Consider the following 19015-nt stretch of genomic DNA (forward strand, 5'->3'; position numbering starts at 1 on the left):
CGATAAGTCACCATGCGAAAAATGCATGTGCTTTTCCGACAACAAGTTTAGTAAAAAGTTGTTTAAAGTCGCTGAAAGACCATGCTGGTGCAACTTCTCATAAAGAATGTTGATAGAAACTGAATCGAAAGCTCCCTTAATATCCAAGAATACTGATGCCATCTGCTCTTTGTTAGCATATGCCATTTGAATTTCTGTTGAGAGCAGCGCAAGGCAATCGTTCGTTCCTTTGCCTTTGCGGAAGCCAAATTGTGTATCTGACAGTAAGCCATTTATTTCGACCCAATTATCGAGGCAAAACAAGATCATTTTTTCGAATAACTTCCGGATAAATGACAGCATTGCAATCGAACGATACGAATTGTGGTCGGAGGCTGGTTTTCCTGGTTTTTGGATGGCGATGACCTTCACTTGCCTCCAGTCATCAGGGGCAATGTTACCCTCAAGAAACCTATTAAATAAATTCAACAAGCGTCTTTTGGCAGAGTCTGGCAGATTCTTCAACAAGTTGAATTTGATTCTGTCTGGCCCTGGAGCTTTATTGTTACATGATAAGAGAGCAAGTGAGAACTCCACCATCGAAAACGGTGTTTCGTTCGTGGTATTGTAAGGCGACGCGGGGCGGTAGATTTTCTGTGCCGGGGCGGAATCCGGACAAACCTTCTTGGCGAAATCGAATATCCAACGGTTTGAATATTCCACGCTCTCGTTATTACTGTTTCGGTTTTGCATGCGTCGGGCCGTGCCCCCAAGAGTGCTCATCGATGTTTCTCTTGTTAACCCGTCGACAAACCGACGCCAGTAACTGCGTTTCTTAGCTTTCATTAAATTTTTCATTTGCTTTTCTAATATCGCGTACACTCGATAACTAGCAACTAACCCGTTGTTCCGGAAGGTTTTATACGCGGCAGCTTTCTCCGCGTACACGTCTGAGCACTCTTTGTCCCACCACGGGTTGGGAGAACGTTTTTGGGTGTTCACGTCGGGTACTCGTTTCGTCTGAGTTTGAATCGCGGTATCGAGAATCGAGTTGGACAAAAACTTATATTCTTCCTCCGGGGGAAGTACCTGTGTTGAATCGATAGGTTTGGATATCTCAGCAGCGTAGCTCTTTCAATCACTGTTTCGTGTGAGGTCATAGGGAACATTGATTGGTGCCGATGGTCTTGAACCACTGGTGATTGCAATTACAATTGGTAGGTGGTCACTACCGTGGGGAACAGATATTACCTTCCACTTGCAATCTAACCGTAGTGATGTCGAGCATAAAGATATGTCCAGTGCACTTGCTTGCGCAGGTGGCCTAGGAATCCGTGTCATTTCCCCTGTGTTCAGAATTAATATGAATTAAAGTTGTCACAAAGGTCTTGAATTGTCGAAGATCGATTATCGTCGTACAGACAGGCGTACAGAAGCAGGCGGGGCGAGGGAAGGTGTTCAATCACGTTGGAGAATCTTCGATATCCCATCATGGCCCTAGGAGGAATGTAAATAGAAGCAATGCGAAGATCTTTGCCTTTGATTGTTGTTTGACAAGCGACAACTTCAATGCCTGGCGTCGAAGGGAGGTTGATTCGATTGAAGGAGTAGCACTTTTTGATCCCTAAAAGTATGAGTCTTCTCGATCCAAGAGGATAATGTTAAAATCGTGGAAGTTGAGGTTTATATTAGAAGTTAGCCATGTTTCACATAGGGAAAATGCGTCACAATGATTGTAATTTAGCAAGTGTTTTAATGAATCAATTTTGGGGATAATACTTCTGCAGTTCCACTGATCAGAGCCGTGGTTCCGTCTAATAAGTTAGTCATCGAAGGATACGATCGCTGTAAGGAGGGGCCATTGTTCAGTCAACTGTTTTAAAAATGTTCTTACTGTTGGTAGAATAGCAACCAGCAAGCGTTTCAGAGGATCGGTAATGTTGAAAGCTGTGAATATCCAGTCCACAATGTCAGAAAATTTGAGGAATCCCGTTTTAGGGTGAGTTTCTGACTGTAAAATTGGAGCACTTGGAATTTTTGGTGCCCCGGGGAGTGCTGGGAACTCCTGGTTGTATCTCAATTTCCCAAAACCAGGAGGTACCCTTGTTTGGGACAACCTAGGACCCTTACGAGGAAGTTCAGGTGAGTTTTGATTATTTGTTTATTTTGTTTAATACATCAACAGGCATATCAAAGCCCCAATGATGTTAGCCTAAATACTAATCTTATTTCTAATACTCAAGTCGCACATAAAAACAATAATCATACAATAATTACAAACAAAGAATAAAAAGGTCAAGTGTTGTTAACGAAATGATTAAACAATCTGGAGAAACGTACACGCAGAGTATGTCGAGAAACGTTGAAATCAAATGCTGAAGCTACCTAGTTGAAAATTCGTTGCAGACCAGTGATGGCTCCATACATACTATAATTTGTGCGTCGAAATGGCAACCGGAACATATTGTTGTTACGTAGTGCTCGAGGTGCGACGTTTATGTTGATTTGTTCCAAAATAGCTGGGGCATCTATACGGCCTTGCAGAGTGTCAGCGATGAACAAAGCTCTTGCGGTATTCCTTCGAACATGTAGGGGCTCTAGTTGAATCAGCTGACATCGGTTTTTATAGCTAGGTAGTCGGACAGGATCTCTCTACGGCAATCTACGGAGCGCGAAACGTAAAAAGCGTCGCTGCACACTTTCAATTCTTTCAACGCCATTATTATAGTTCGGGCTCCACCCTTCAGGGCAATATTCTAGAATTGATCGGGATAAAGAGCAGTACAGCGATTTGAGACAATAAACATCCGTAAAGTTTTTGGCTATCCTAAATATGCATCCCAGTGCTCGAGACGCTTTACCTACTGCATAGGATACGTGTTGTTTAAACGTAAGTTGAGAATCCAGAATTACTCCCAGATCCTTCACGTGACTGACACGTTCGATTTCTGTCTCTAGTAGACGGTAGTTAAAATAAATCGAATCCTTCTTCCGTGAAAAAGATATTACCGAGCACTTCTTCGGGTTTACATACATGCGGTTCGTATTGCACCAATCAGCAAGGACTTGAAGCTGCTGTTGGAGAACTCTGCAATCTTCAATTGAACGAATTAGGCGAAAAATCTTGAGGTCATCTGCGAACGATAATCGTGGAGTCTTCAAAATTAGATGTACATCATTGAAGTATATCAGAAACATCAACGGTCCCAAGTGGCTTCCTTGAGGTATTCCAGATGTAGAAGAGAATGCAGGGGCCTTAAATTCTCCTATGACAACCGTTATCTCTCGGTCAGTGAGGTAGGATCGAAACCATTGCAAAATACTACCATTAATTCCAAATCTCTCCATTTTTGCTATTGAGATATTGTGGTTTATCTTGTCAAAAGCGGCAGATAAGTCGGTGTAAACAACGTCGGTTTGAGCGCGATGTTCCATACTCTCTGTTATGAAGGATGTTAAACATAATAGGTTAGACGCAGTTGACCGCCCAGACGTGAAGCCGTGTTGATCGTCACTTAGGTACTGCTTACAGTGAGCCTGAAGAGGTTCCATAATCACAAGCTCGAACAACTTCGAGACAGCACTCAATGAAGTTATTCCACGGTAGTTATTGACGTCTCGCTTATTTCCCTTTTTATGTACTGGGAACATGTTCGCTGATTTCCAGCAAGATGGAAAAATACCTCTGTCAATAGATGTTCGAAAGATGTGAAGAAGCGGGTTAACCAAAACTTCAATGTGCCTTATCAGAAAAGCGGAGGGGAACCCGTCGGGTCCCGGATTGAAGGATGACTTAAGTCGAGAGGAAGCTCTGGTAATCATCGTTGCGTTGACATCGATAGCACTCAGTGTTTGACCCACAAGTGGAGCTCTGCTAGCAGCGAGTTCGATTTGCTCAATAGTTAATTCCTCATCTGTGAACACGTTCGCGAATTTTTCCGAGAAAAGTGCACATATATCTCGTGATGTGGAAGCTGTGTTACCATTGAAAGTCATAGACGACGGCAGTCCAGATTCCTTGCGCTGTTCGTTTACATATTTCCAGAAACGTTTAGGATGCGACTTGAGATTACGCTGAATATTTTGCTGATATCGATAGAAACAGTTTTGACCGGCTCGTTTGTACGCATGGTTGAGACTGACGTAATAGTCTCTGAGTGATATTGTACGATACTTGGTAAACCTCCGCAGGGCAGCTCTCTTAATAGACTTCAACCGTCGCAATGTACTCGTTTGCCATGGAGGGCCGGTTTGTCGATGGTGAACTTTCTTCGGAACGTACCTGTCAATAACGTACGCCAGAACGTTGGAAAAGGTTTGAACTGCGGATTCGACATCCTCGAGGTCCAAAATATTTTCCCAATCGATGGTGGAAAAAAGGTCTGCGATACTGCGATGGTCGGCTTTACGGAAATCGTAGGTGACAGAACGTGGTGCAATATCGAAATCATGCACCACAGTGGCATCAATCGTAGCGATCAATGGAGGATGATGCATCACTGATTTTACTAGAGGAGAGAGCGCCATCACTATTGATGTGGCGGAATCCTGATCGCTGGCAAAACAAAGATCGAGATGGCGGCTATTTTCATTGGCAATAGAATTGATTTGTAGTAACGTGGCTGAGCTATAGCTGTCAAGTAGCCTCACTGCATCTGGGTGGAGTACAGAATGGTCCGAATCCGGATAAAGGAATCCGTTGCGGGAAGACTTCCATGAAATGCTAGGAAGATTAAAATCTCCTAGTACCATGATCTCATCAACTGCGTTCGCGTCTTCGAGGATAGTAAAAAGTGAGCTGCAGTGTGCTTCAACATATTCGATATCACGAGCGCGGTCGGGTGGAACATACAACGCACACAAGTATAACTTACGGTCGCCAAGCTCGATAATCGTCCAAACCTGCTCTAGACAAGCCCAAGAAATATTCTCGACAGTTTTTGCCTTCAAACTGGTATTAACCGCTACTAATACGCCGTCTCCGGTGGATTTTCGGCTATTGCTAGGGCTCCGGTCGCAACGAAACACTTCGTATCCAGTACCGAACACCAGACTGGAAAGCGTGTCATCGTTCAACCACGTTTCGACGAAGACAATGATGTCAAAATTCTTATCGGATATTGCAAGGCGGTATTGCTCGACGATTGAGTTCATACCACCAACATTTTGGTAGTATAACAGCAGCTTATCCCGTCGTTGACCAAGGCTGGAAATCGAAGAGCTTTGAGGCAAGGAAGATCTCACAGATGCATTGTACTTGCCTGAGGTAGGTTTACGGAAGACCCCTCGTCCCAACTCCACCACAGGACCGGGAAGGCTGCTGGTCGCTGGCAGGAATGGCTCGACTGTGATGGGGGGACTAAGGGCTTCCTCACGACTGGCGGCAAGTGTGCGTCCCGGTGACCGAAGAGAAGAGATGACGTGGGATGTATGCAACAAAGCTGGACTAGGTACCTCACGTAAACAGCAGCGGTTCGCTGGCAGGAGGAGCGGCATCTGGTGCTTATACGACGCAATTAACGGAGAACTGGAATCGGGGAACATTTCAGCGCTTGAATTATTCTGAATCGATGGGTACTTGCCGCAGTAGGAAGTTTGGAAGACCCTTTCTCCACTCCCGCACACAGGACTGGGACGACTGGTGAACGTTGGCTGCAGTAGCTGGACTGTGGCGGGGGGATCGAGGGCTTCCATAATACAAGCTGCGGTGCATCCCGGTATCCCATTAACGAAATCTATCCTGCTTTGGCTGGTCGAAATTGAATTCACGAACGAATACTCCAGTGGGCCAAGTGGACGCTTTGAGTGCAGTATCCTTCAGCTCACTCGGAAGCTCAACTCGCAGAAGGCGGGTGTAGAATGGCAGAGTTGATTAGGTCTTTTCCTAGAGTTTCCAAGCAGAGCCAAAGAATGCTCCTCGAAAATGACGTTAGAGGCGTTATCGTCAGTTGGCAAGAGAGCGAATGGGTTGTCGGAGATAAGTGGAACAGTGCTTGTTGCTACAGTAGGTGGCCGTGTGACCTAGCTGCTTTCAATTGGAACAATTCATGACCCGCGGTACAAACAGACGCACAGGTAGACTAGCTCCTTCCACTTCAACGTAGCTCGGAAGTGCAGATCCGGCGAAAGTTACGCGAAACGAGTCTGATGGATAGTAATTCCCATCTTCGATGGACTTTGAGTGCAATTGCTTGCACTACAAAATCTTAACTGATTGAAGGTTAGGGTCCTTAAAGCGGCCAACCCCATCATTCATCAGATCATCGACAGTTAGACCCGCATTACTTACCACACCTGTTTTATTTGGTCATCAAATAAAATACTTTTGTCTTTGGATCACAACTCGCTTTATTTGTACATCCGTATTGATACGCACTCGGAAACAGAATGAATGAAAATAGCGTGCATCAATGAGAATGCGCGCTTGAATGAATGAGGAGTGTCCACAAACTCCGTACTAATGTAGTGGTAGCAAACTACGTAATACAACATCCTCCCTGTTTTATAGAAAGAGAAAAACTAATCAAGACAGTAATCTTTGAAACGAATCGGAAGTTTGACACTTCGCTTGGATCTAGTATATTTATCTTCTTCGATTACTGGATCGCTGGATGGTCTGTATATTCTGGGAGTTTTCATCGGTTTTGGTGTTCTAGTTTCTTCCAGAAATATAGCACCAGGTATACTGGGAATTGATGTTCGATTTGGAATTGTATTCTCAGTAACTGTCGAGAACGATGGCTCGTTGAATGACTTCTCTGCAGCAAGTGGTTCGACGTTAGGAATAGTGGCTGGATCAGGAATAACTTTTGGCGTTTGAGGTTCGTTACGTGGTTTCAAGTTCACTAAATCACGTCGATATTGAGCACCGTTTACGTCAATAACATATGACCGTTCGTTCAACTTGTTACTAATCATGGCAGGTGTCCACCGCTTGGATATCTCTGGATTTAGCTGCACGTATTCCGGAGACCCTGTCTCTAATTGAGGGAGTTTAATTTTTTGTTTTCCGATCATATTGAAGTTTAGTCTTCCGTCTTCTCTCTTCGATCGCTTGTGGCACTCCTGCTACCAGCTTTGGCATCAGATTGTTGGCAGACGTAGGTATGCCACAGCGTGTGTTGTGGGAGAATAATCGTGTAGCAGGGCTGGAACCAATTTTGTTAGGTACATTTCTCCAGTGCAACAACGCGTACCAAAAATCGCTTTGCGCTTCCTCTGCCTTCTTCAATAACCGTTTTGCTATTTTCACTGCTGCTTCAGCTTTTCCATTGGCTTGTTGATGATGTGGTGCAGATGTAGTATGGTAAAAGTTCCAATCTCTCGCGAACTGTTTCCACTCTCTGTTGACAAAATTTGTTCCATTGTCTGAAATGACCTGCTGTGGTTTACCATGTCGTGAGAAATTAGATTTGCACACAGCAATTGTTGACTTTGGGGTTAAATCTTTCAGTTGGTCAACTTCAAAGAAGTCTGAGAAGTGGTCCACGGTAACTAGCCATTTACGATTCTTTCCCTGGTATTCCGCGAAGAAAACGTCCATTGAGACCAATTGGAATGGGTACACAGGGACAGGGTGGCTTTGCATCGGTGCTGGCGATTGAGACGAACCAAATTTGCCGCAAACACTGCATTGAGAAACTACTTCCTTGATCTGGGCACTCATTCCAGGCCAAAAGAGATTCGCCCGTGCCAATTTGAGAGTCGCTTCTATACCATTGTGGCTTACATGGACTTTTTCAATTAACTTCCGACGTAGCGAATATGGTACCACCATTCTGTCGTTGCGATAGACAGATAGATTCCATCTTGAGTGCTGAGCTCATTTCTGTATTTAAAAAACACTTTTGCACTGTCTGGCACTTTATCAACGGATGACGGCCAACCATCCTGAACGAATCGCACCAGAAGCTGTAAAGACGGATCTGCTTTTGTCTCCCCGATGATCTCGTTCAGCTGCTCATCTTTGACTTCCAGGAAACTTGATAGGCTCACTTCCTCAATTTCACGAAATACACGAAAGATGTTTCGCTTATCGAAACTATCATCAGCTCGATTTTCATAGGATGGTGCTCTGGATATCGCGTCAGCCACCACATTTTCCTTCCCAGTCACAAACTCTATTGTTAATCGATAGCGCTGTAGGTTTAGCAACATGTGTTGAAGACGTCGCGGTGCGGAGAGTAATGGTTTCTGGAACACGTTGACTAACGGTTTGTGATCAGTTTTGATGGTAGTTTTAGGGTTTCCAACAATAAGTTGATCAAAACGTACACAAGCGAAAAGGATGGCAAGTAGTTCCTTTTCGATCTGTGCATAATTTTTTTCTGTTGGTGTGAGTGTACGTGAAGCATATCCAATAACACCCTGGCTCTGGAAGACAGCTGCGCCTAAACCGAAAGAACTAGCGTCACACTCTATAACTATCGGCTCGTTTACATTGTAGTACTGCAGTGTGCCCGTGTCAGCTACTAACCGTTTCACACGATCAAATTCGTCGTCTTCCTTTTCCGACCAAATCCAAGCCTCTTTTTCCGAAATCAAACGCCAAAGAATTGTAAAATTTGCGCTAAGATTCGGAATGAAACGGCTTAGGTAATTTACCATGCCAATGAATCTCTGAAGTTGCTTTCGGTCTGCTGGTCGCGGAAAATTTTTTATGGCTGTCACTTTACTCTCATCTGGTTGGATTCCTTTGTTTGTCAACATGTGCCCATAGAATTTTACCGACGTTTCACATAACTTAAGCTTGCTCAGGTTCAGCTTCACGTTGCACTTCTCTAAGCGAACCAACAACTTCTCCAAGCAGACATTGGGGTTCTCCAAAGCTTCCTCCAGCGTGTCACCGATTCCATAAATCAGCAAATCATCGGCAATGCATTTCTACTCCATGTAGCCCTTCAATCACTTCCAGTAGCTTCATTTGGAAAATATCCGGAGCAGGAGCGATTCCAAAAGGTAGGCGAGTCCACCTGTAGCGACCAAACGGAGTCCAAAAGGTCGTCAACCGGCTACTACGTTCGTCCAGTACCACGTGCCAGAACCCTTTACGAGCATCCGCTGTTGAGAATACCTTTGCCTTTCCCAACTCAGGTAAAATTTCATCGATGGTAGTGAACTGAAGATGGGGACGTTTAAGCGCTTTGTTTAGTGGAATCGGATCGAGACAAATCCGAACGGACTCTGACTTCTGCTCCTTGCGTTTCACCAAAACGATGTTGCTGACCCAGTCGGTGTGTTGAGTCTCCTTCACGATTACCCCATCGCACTCGAGGTTCTTTAGCTCCTCTTTCAGCTTTTCTCTCATCGCAATTGGCACTCTTCGAGGAGGTTGTATCGAAGGTGTAATGTCTGGGCTTACCTCCAGAGAGACGGTTCCAGAGAATTTGCCGATACCTTGAAAAACCTCTTCGTGTTGCTTAACGATATCCTGAGCTTTCACACGGTAAATGTTCAACAGTTCTTGTTCTGATTTTGGCGCCGTGAACTTCACCGTATTACAAAACTTTACAAAACCCAGTATGCGGCAAACATTTGCCGATAGAAGTGGTCCATGGCTGACATCAACTACTTGTAAAACAAGGTTATACTTACGACCTTTTCTCTGACATGGAATTTTCACCTGCCCAATAACTGGAATGTTGCTGCCACCGAAACCTTGCAGGCGATACGTGGATGGTAACAACTCGATTTTGCTGTTTTCGGTCATCTTTTCCAACCAATCGTGTCCCACAAGGCTTGTATTCGCGCCAGTATATCATATTACCTGCCATTTGCCAGCAAGGAATAAATCCAAATCCGCTAAAACATGTCCGCCACTGCCGGACCTGTCGATGATTTTACCGATAGACACATCTTCACCATAGTCTAATTCAGTGTTTTCATTTCCACTGCTTTCTGGCGATTCACTGCCGGAGCTGCTATCTTCATCCACTTTCTTAACACGGAGCTTCTTCTTAAACTGCTTCTTTCGCTCAGCTCTGCACACTTTTTCAAAGTGGTTTTTTCCACCACATCGGTTGCACCTTTTACCTAGTGCCGGGCAAACACCTTTAGTAAAATCGTGCCTACCACCACAGAATTTACACTTCATTTTTTCTTTCTTCACCATATTAACCTCTACACTTGATTGACCCACGGTAGCCGAATGCCTTTCTGTGATTTCCTCAGCACGACATAAATTCATAGCACTTGCTTCCGTCAAGTTTTGGGTAGTGATCAACTTAGATCGAAGCTTCAACCACTTGATCGATGTAGCTAGCTTGTATTTGATCATGTCTTCTTCTAACACACCGAATTTACATAACTTTGCAAGCGATTTCAAACGGCATAAATAATTATCAATGCTCTCAGCGGCGTCTTGCAACAACGAAAAAAAATCAAACCAATCGACAAACTTGTTTCGTTCCCGTACAACTTTAAGCTTAATTGCCGCCAATGCGAGATTTGGGTCGTTTTGCTGCTCATCGTTTAGTTCAAAATTAAAATATTTTTTCAACGCGTCTTTTCCAACAACGGATAACAAAATGCTTGTTTTCTGCTTGTTCTGTGTCACAGGCCATTCATCCATGCCGACCGCACTGGCATAGGTTTTCCAATTCATTTCGAAAAAATTGTAGTTCCGCTCCATGTCACCCTCCAACTCCAACGGAGGTGGACGAGGAACAGACGATGCGGCAGTATATCTAGCCGCTGGTGCTACAGGCTGATTCACTTGTACGTTTCGTATCGTGCCTATTAGCTGTTCCATTGCCTGCTTTTGCAAGTGCATAAAACGAGAAAACTGATTTTCATCCATTTTTTAAGTTTTTATATTTGCACTACCGGGAAAACACTCAAAACCGACACAAGAGCGAAAAAATATGACGCCAGACAGGATCAAACAAGTTCACACTTCACTGCGCAACTTTTCTGCGATCACCGCTGCTAATGATTTTTCGTTGCTCGGATGGAACTTTTCCTCACTAAACCTCCGCGATATACTAATGACGCTGGAAATTCATTTAATCCACGAGCACTTCTGACACCATGTTTTATTTGGTCATCAAATAAAATACTTTTGTCTTTGGATCACAACTCGCTTTATTTGTACATCCGTATTGATACGCACTCGGAAACAGAATGAATGAAAATAGCGTGCATCAATGAGAATGCGCGCTTGAATGAATGACGTTCATGAGGAGTGTCCACAAACTCCGTACTAATGTAGTGGTAGCAAACTACGTAATACAACAACACCGTCGATCTCCACATCACGAGAAGAAATGTAGACGCGATACTCCAGCGTAAAGAGGCTATTGGTAACGATACCATTGGCCTGTTTGAAGTCAGTAACGACGACGCGCAGTTTATCTGTCTGAACCTTTTTAATCTCGGTTACGGCCGAGTGACATTTTGTCAGCTCCCGTGCGACAGTTATGCTGTTTAACGGTTTATTTCTGGGCCGAAAGTATACCACCCAAGGACCAGCGGATCCAACCTGGTAAACCTTGACTCGGGGAGGGGGGCTGTGAGACGTTGGGGGAAAGTGGGGGAAGTGGATCGCCTATAACATCATGTCTCCGAATCAAATACACGTTCTTCTTCCCCATAATATTCGTCTTCGGAGGGTGATCCTTCTGTTTGTTCCATTTTGTTGCGGGAGCAACACGCTCAACCGCACTATTTAACTTAAATCAAAATAAAAAATCAAAAACAATAATAAAAAAATCGATAAAAAAAAGTAAAAAAAGAAACACTTCACCAGTTGGTTCCTGACGAGCTGGTAGGTGAATTTATCCTTCGTTTCTTTTGTCCGTCACCCGCGTGACCTTCACACAGTAGAGAGCTGGTATAGCTCGTCTAAACAAAGCCAGCCTTCTTTCAGGCAAGAAAACTGTTTAGTACCGCACTACACTGCACTACTTGACACAATTGAACGTTTATACTGTTTATACTCCAGCCCTTGCTGGGATAAACACCTTCACCGATATCGCCTAACTCGGGCGCTCGGTTGCGAATGTGTGTCCCAGTTGTTTGCAATTAGTGCAGACATTTTTTGACCCACGGCATAAAAAGGCCAACACATTAGCCGAACCTTGTCAAAGAGGAGATAGGTAGAGCAGACCAGGCGGTAGGAGTCTAAGTTGACATATGTCCTCTTCCCGTTATCTGCGACTGATGCTGGCTACAATCGTTTGCAGTCCAGTATCTTCACTGGCTGAAGCATGGGGTGTTTAAAGCTGCCAACCCCGTGTTTCATCAGATCCGCGCAATTCAAACTCGAATTGGAAACGACCCCGTCTACTTCAACCTCGTTCGCTGGTTCGTAGATTCTGTACTCATTCGCTTACCAGAGCGAATATTCGATATTTCTCTGACGGCCGAATATCGCTCCATTAGAACTCGAAAAATCTGTAATAGATTTTAAAAAATGTCTCTGGCCCGGAAAAAGACCAGTCGATCTTATTTCGGCATTCACCTCACCTTGCGATGTTTAAATTGTTTAACGGTATTCAGGCGGCTCACAAATAAAGAAACATTGCTGCTCTGAAGATCGAATAACGGCTGTTTACGCACACACACAAAACTTTGGAGAGGCGTAAAGAGCGCATGGGATAACCTTGAAAGCGGATTAACTAGCAATCAGCATTATAGCGTTACACTTGCACGGAATGAAACGTTTATCGATCCGAGAGTCATTGTAGGAAATGAGCTTCATTCAAAAGTTATACAAAAAATAGTGCGGCCTCTTCCTAGTAGGGCCAAAATAGTCCCATTACCCTACGTGCAACCTACAAAAAGAGTGATAAGCTAGCTTGCTGAAACTACCTAACAATCACATTAATGAACGCCGCCTTGGTACTCTCCCAACTTCTATGCAGTCAGCCTGCGAGACTGGCTACAAACAGAGATGGACCGAGTAACCAGGAGACAACTTCTTGATATTTGAGGACATCATGGCTTTAGACTAATTGGTTAAATAAATAATGATCTCACAAAAAATAATCAGTTAAAACTTCATAATTAAGCTATCGAATATTTCGTATAATTTCATGGCGTAGAGCATTTGTTCCAACACGATTTAGGAAGAACGATTTTCCGAAAGCATTCTAATATCTAAGCATTTTAATAGAAAGAAACAATTCCTCTCACTGTGATATTCAAGAATCTTGGGAACCATCTGGAAGCAAATGTATTGTTATTAGAAACTCGGCTCAGGTTATATTGAAATAAAATCGTAGTTGATACCACCTTAACTGGAAATTCAAAACAGCCAAGACATTTTTTTTTCATAGCAGTGTGCCTTTCGCATATTCGCGTGTGTTCTAGAATGATCGCGCGCGGACCGTGAATCTGATACTTAATTTTTGATTTTTGGTGTACGGTTCAGATTCCAGAAGAAAGTGGGTTCTTACATATCATTAGAATTCCCATTCATGTCGCCGTACAACGCGTGGTCTAGTGGATATGAGCTTTAATTATTTTTTTTTTGATTGGTCCAACTGAATGTATGGACCTAAATTGCTAGAATGAAGGCTAAAGATTTCCGGACGTGACCGATTCATGATCGCGCGTTTGCGGGTTCGCGTTTGAGACCGCGTTTGTAACGTCGTAAGTACTAAAACGTTCACACAATTGCCGGAGTGTTATCAAGTTTACACGATCTCGGGCATAGTTGTGCGTAGATGATCGCGAAGGGCTTAAGCGTTCGTATGTTGACGTGTTTGTCGCGTGTGCTCGCGTGTATGTGACTTCGCGTGTATAAATTCGATTTTGAAACCCTGCGGCGCTTCATATATTCGCGGACCGTCATTCTGATCTTTAGTTTTCGGTATACGGATCACATTCTGACAGACAGAGAGAGAGAGAGTTACCCCATATCACTAGAGTTTCCGGTCATGTCGCCATGGAACGTTTTGTCTAGTGGATATGGGAGTTATTTTTCAATTTTATTATTTTTTTTATTAATTAACAAGGACCTAGATTGTTTGTACCGAGGATAGAGACTTCCGGACGATCCCGATTCATGATGGCGCGAGCGCGGGAGTTTGTAGGTTGACGCTTGAGATCGTGTTGGTAAGTTTATGAGTGCTGAGATTTTCACCTTATCACCGGGGTGTAATCATGTTTGCGAGTTCGTAGGTTGCTTGGAAAATCGCGAGGGGCTCTAACGTTTGTGCGCTGACGTGATTTTGTAACGTGTGTTCTTGAATGGTCTCGCGAACCGTGAGTCTGATATTAAATTTTCAGTGTGCGGTTAGAATTCTGGCAGAGAGTGGGATCGTTTATATCGATAGGGTTCCTGGTCATGTCGCCATGAGACGTGTTGCCGAATAGGTATGGGCGTATTTTTTTAATTGGTCCAGCTGAAGGCATGGACCTAGGCTTCTAGGATCAAGGATAGACTTTCGGACGTGACCGAGTCGTAATCGCGTGCACGATGGCATTTTTGTAGGTTCCCGCTGAGACCGCGTTTGAGAATGTGTGAGTGTTAAGACGTTCACTATCACCATCTTTGTTGACCCAGCTGAAGGCGGGTGTAGAATGGCAGTATAGAACTCGAAAAGAAGAAATAAAAGACAATATATGAGAGACGTAATAGATTAGATAGGTACAAGATACAGCTGAAGTTATGATCATCACATGAGACATACATTAGTACTTCAAACACTACTAATACTTGAATAGCCAATCACCACACATAGCACATCCTTTCTCAATTATCTATTTGTTACTGGTTGATTGTTGGTTATGAGCTGGTAAATAGAGGAAAGGTATAGAACAGATAAAAGGCTCATATCAGCCCTCCCGGCCTCCTCGACACACCACTATCGAGGCGTATTGTAATCAACATCTTGAAGCGGGCTTCTTATATAAATCAAATCCTCAGTAGTCATAATGTTTGGTGGATTATTAACATGAGAACTAATTAACCTCTAGGAGTAGAACTTGGTGCAAATAAAAACTAAAAAGAGCGAAGGTCCTTATATTTAGATAACTCTATTGAATCTATTGTGGCTTGATGATGTTTACAATACCGTCAATCCCATCAACCTGCGAGAGGGAACTGGAAATTCAAAACAGCCAAGAAAATTTGGAAGTAAAATAAAAGCATACAGCGTGAGCATAAAAAAAAATTACATACTCGGTAATTATAACAAATATCACCCTTGTACAATTTATTTCGAAGCGTCATTTCAAAACTAATACAAAAATGGATGTCAATTCTAGAAGATAACTGTCACAGCATTCTTTTGAATTGTACAAGCGCAACGGCTGATGTTGGTGATGCCGTCCCAACCAACCTTGAAACTGTCTAGGGAGCCGACTCGTGACATTCTGACACAATTGTTGAAAGCGAAACAGTTGGTACTAGATAAAAACGAATACATTTTTTCCTTGAAGTGTAAAAAAAAAGTTCAATCAAACTAATGTATAATATTGTAGATCCTCGTTCAAGGCTCTTCGTAGAAGAAGTACTGTCCAGCTCGTTTCTGTTCAACATCCTGTGAAAATGGAATTAAAAATAGCATTTCAATTTTACATCCATTATATTCGCTGAAAGATAGAAGTCGTACCTTAACCGAATTAAGCTTATTGATTCTGGGCCTAAAGTTATTCGGATCTCTTCGGAATGTAATCTCCAGCAGCTCAAGGAAGCGGTTCATTCCATTTAGCAGCGATTGTGGCGTGTGGGCTGTCGTATCCACCGATGGTTTTCCTTCAAACACAATCACTCGATCAGCCAGGTAGGTCGCCATAATAAAATCGTGCTCGACTACGAATCCAGTCTTCTTGGCGTGTAGAATATATCTTAAATAAACACAAACAAGTGTTGTTAGCTGAATAATCTAAACCATGGAATAAAGTACCTCTTGATGACCTTGGCCGCCACCAAACGCTGTTCGGAATCCAAATAAGCAGAAGGTTCGTCAATCAAATACACGTCGGCTGGTTTCCCTAAGCACAGCACCAAAGCGACACGCTGCAATTCACCACCGGACAAGTTCTGAACTTCCTGATCCATGATTTCATCAATCTTCATCGGTTTCATCACGTCGGCAATGAACTGCGGGTGAATGTAGGCGTCGCGAATCTTGTCGTGTAGCAGGGTTCGAACCGTTGATTGACTCTTTGGTGAGATCTTCTGCGGTTTATAGGAAATGTTCAGACAAGGAAGCTTTTCTGATTCCTCATCCGGTTCCAAATTACCGGCCAGCATACGAATGAAGGTAGTTTTTCCAGTTCCATTCTCCCCTAGCAGCACGATGATTTCCGAGTCGCTAAACTGTCCGTTCTGGACTGATAGTGTAAAGCCGCCCAATTTCTTTTTCATTTGCGGATAAACGTAATGGCAAGTACGTTTTATTTCTTCCTCCGAGGCAGATTCGGACACTTTAAAGGTAAGTGACTCGGTGCGGAAACGCATGTTCTCAGTGTGCACGTAGCCATCCAAGAAAATGTTGATACCTTCACGGACAGAGAAAGGCATGGTAACCACACCGTAACAACCAGGAACTCCGTATAGACAGCAAATAAAATCCGACAGATAATCCAACACGGAAAGATCGTGCTCCACGACGATGATAAACTTATCCGGGTGGATCAGTGAACGGATCGTCATAGCACAGTTCAAACGCTGTTTCACATCCAGATACGACGATGGTTCATCGAACATGAAAATATCACCATCCTGTATGCAAACCATTGCACATGCAAAACGCTGCAACTCTCCTCCCGACAAAGCCTGTATCTCACGGTCACGAATATGAGTCAAATCTAACAGATCGCAAATCTCCTTCTGATTGTTGCGTTCGTCTTTTTTGTCCAACAGAGCCGCAACCGTTCCCTTGACGGCCTTCGGAATTTGATCCACATACTGTGGTTTAATAAGTGCACGTAAACTATCCTCCAAAATCTTGGTGAAATAGTTCTGCAATTCGTTACCCCGGAAATGGGCGAGGATCTCTGTCCAATCTGGAGGATCAGCGAAGCGACCCAAGTTGGGCTTCAACTTACCGGCCAGAATTTTCAGTGCCGTAGACTTCCCGATACCGTTCTGCCCAACCAAACCGAGCACTTCGCCGGGGCGAGGAATCGGCAAACGGTGCAGCTTAAACGAGTTCTTCGAGTAACGATGAGTCGTATGTTTATCCAGGTTACTCGGGATGTTGATGATTGTGATGGCCTCGAAGGGACATTTCTATAAGAAATTAAATGTGTTAAATTTAATCTAATGGCATGGTAAAATTATAATTACCTTCACGCATATACCGCAACCGATGCAAAGTTCCTCCGAGAGGGACGCAATCTTGGAGTCCATGGCAACTTCGATGCAAAGCTTGCCCATCCGGACAACCGGACAGGACTTTTTGCACTCCTGACGGCATCTCTTGGGCTTGCACTTGTCCGAGCTGACAATAGCTATACGCGTCTGCCTGTCAGTCTCTTCAGCTGCACGATTTCGCGACATTCTGTAAAAGGTGCAAAAAAGAATTATGTATTGGGTTTTTCGCCAGCTGGGCAATACCATCGATCATATAACCTCAAAGGTGATGTTCAATAGTTAGGGTTTTGCGTTTAACCGTTTATTTTACAGCTACTAGCAAAGTTTTAACAAATCAAACATCTTCATTGAATTAATTATAGGCAGGCACTGTATGAGAGTATCAATTGGTTACTTACCTGTCGAAATTCTCTGATTTCAGACAGAATCGAATGGAAGCTGGTGCGTGTCAGACGAAAGTCTACCTGCAAAAAGGACAATGCAAAACACACTGCCAATAAGTTTGACAGTTGTTACCACCCGTCCCGTCATTCTTCACGTCAGAAATGCATTTTTATTTACACACTTAAAATCCATTACCTACCAGTAGGTAATTTTAATTTGCTGTCCTTATTTCACTGCCGGAAAATGAGGGAGAGGGAATGATTTTTTTACTCAAAATTAATGGGATGAAGTTTAGTCGGCTTTGGGGAATATCTCATTATTTTTGGGTAAATTTGGACTCCCTCTCTTTCGTTTTTCGTTGGAGGAAGTGGGATGCACAGATTTAAAATTACCTACTGCTACACAGAAAACTTGCATTACCTAGCAGTAGGTAATTTTAAATCTGTGCATCCCACTTCCTCCAACGAAAAACGAAAGAGAGGGAGTCCAAATTTACCCAAAAATAATGAGATATTCCCCAAAGCCGACTAAACTTCATCCCATTAATTTTGAGTAAAAAAATCATTCCCTCTCCCTCGTTTTCCGGCAGTGAAATAAGGACAGCAAATTAAAATTACCTACTGGTAGGTTATGGATTTTAAGTGTGTAGGTAATGCAAGTTTTCTGTGTATGCATTCGGCACTCACTGCATCCGCCATAGCGGCCAAAAAGAGTATTTCTTTGGTATTTTATGAATTACACGTTTCATTGGAAACGCGCCTTGTAATCACCGAACAAAATTAGCGCGTTGCACAGGTTTAATCTGGGAGGGAGAAACAGACACTACGCACGAAGTGTAAATAATAGCACTTGTCAAGAAGCAAGAAAACTTTCGACAGCCAAAATCAATCAAGGTGGGCGACGCATAAATGAGCAAATTTCTTTTTGCGTGTCATTGATGCAAGCGTGTTACCGGCACATGACTTCAATCGTGTGATGGAAAGGATCTTGGGACAGTATAAAATCAGTGAAAGTTTTTTTCCCGGGTGCTTTACATTGATTTGAAAATAAAGTCAGCCGACAGTTTGCTTCCAGTACTCGAGTGAAATGGGACAAATTTCGGAACGATGTGTCTAATCTTATACTTTTAAAATAGGATTTTTGTGCCGTTCTTCTCCTTCATTCTACAACGGTTTCCTAAAAAAATGCTTAAACTGAATATTAAAAACCGATACAACATTAAATTCAATCTGAAAAATAGAATTTAATTTTATAAAAATTTAACTAACAGAATCCTTGAATAAGGAAACTCGTCGGTAGAGGCATGTTTATCTGATTTGTGAAATGTTGAGCATATATTGAGTTGAGTTAGTTAGTTAGTTGAGTTATATATATATATATATA

General features: G+C 43.2%; 2 protein-coding genes across 2 annotated transcripts; both read right to left on the reverse strand.

Moving 5' to 3' along the window:
- Positions 1–6973: 6973 nt before the first annotated feature.
- On the reverse strand, positions 6974–7645 carry LOC131681133 (uncharacterized protein K02A2.6-like). The gene has a single exon (XM_058961842.1). It carries the CDS (start codon positions 7643–7645, stop codon positions 6974–6976), a length of 672 nt encoding a protein of 223 aa, XP_058817825.1.
- Positions 7646–15113: 7468 nt separating this feature from the next.
- Positions 15114–17763, reverse strand: LOC131685856 (protein Pixie). Its single transcript, XM_058969859.1, has 5 exons — positions 17647–17763; positions 17222–17435; positions 15834–17164; positions 15540–15774; positions 15114–15467 (listed from the first exon to the last, which is right to left on the reverse strand). Exons 2-5 carry the CDS (start codon positions 17432–17434, stop codon positions 15417–15419), a joined length of 1830 nt encoding a protein of 609 aa, XP_058825842.1. The 5' UTR covers position 17435; positions 17647–17763; the 3' UTR covers positions 15114–15416.
- Positions 17764–19015: the final 1252 nt, after the last annotated feature.

This window comes from Topomyia yanbarensis, chromosome 2 (assembly GCF_030247195.1).
Source record: "Topomyia yanbarensis strain Yona2022 chromosome 2, ASM3024719v1, whole genome shotgun sequence".
NCBI classification, from domain to species: domain Eukaryota; kingdom Metazoa; phylum Arthropoda; class Insecta; order Diptera; family Culicidae; genus Topomyia; species Topomyia yanbarensis.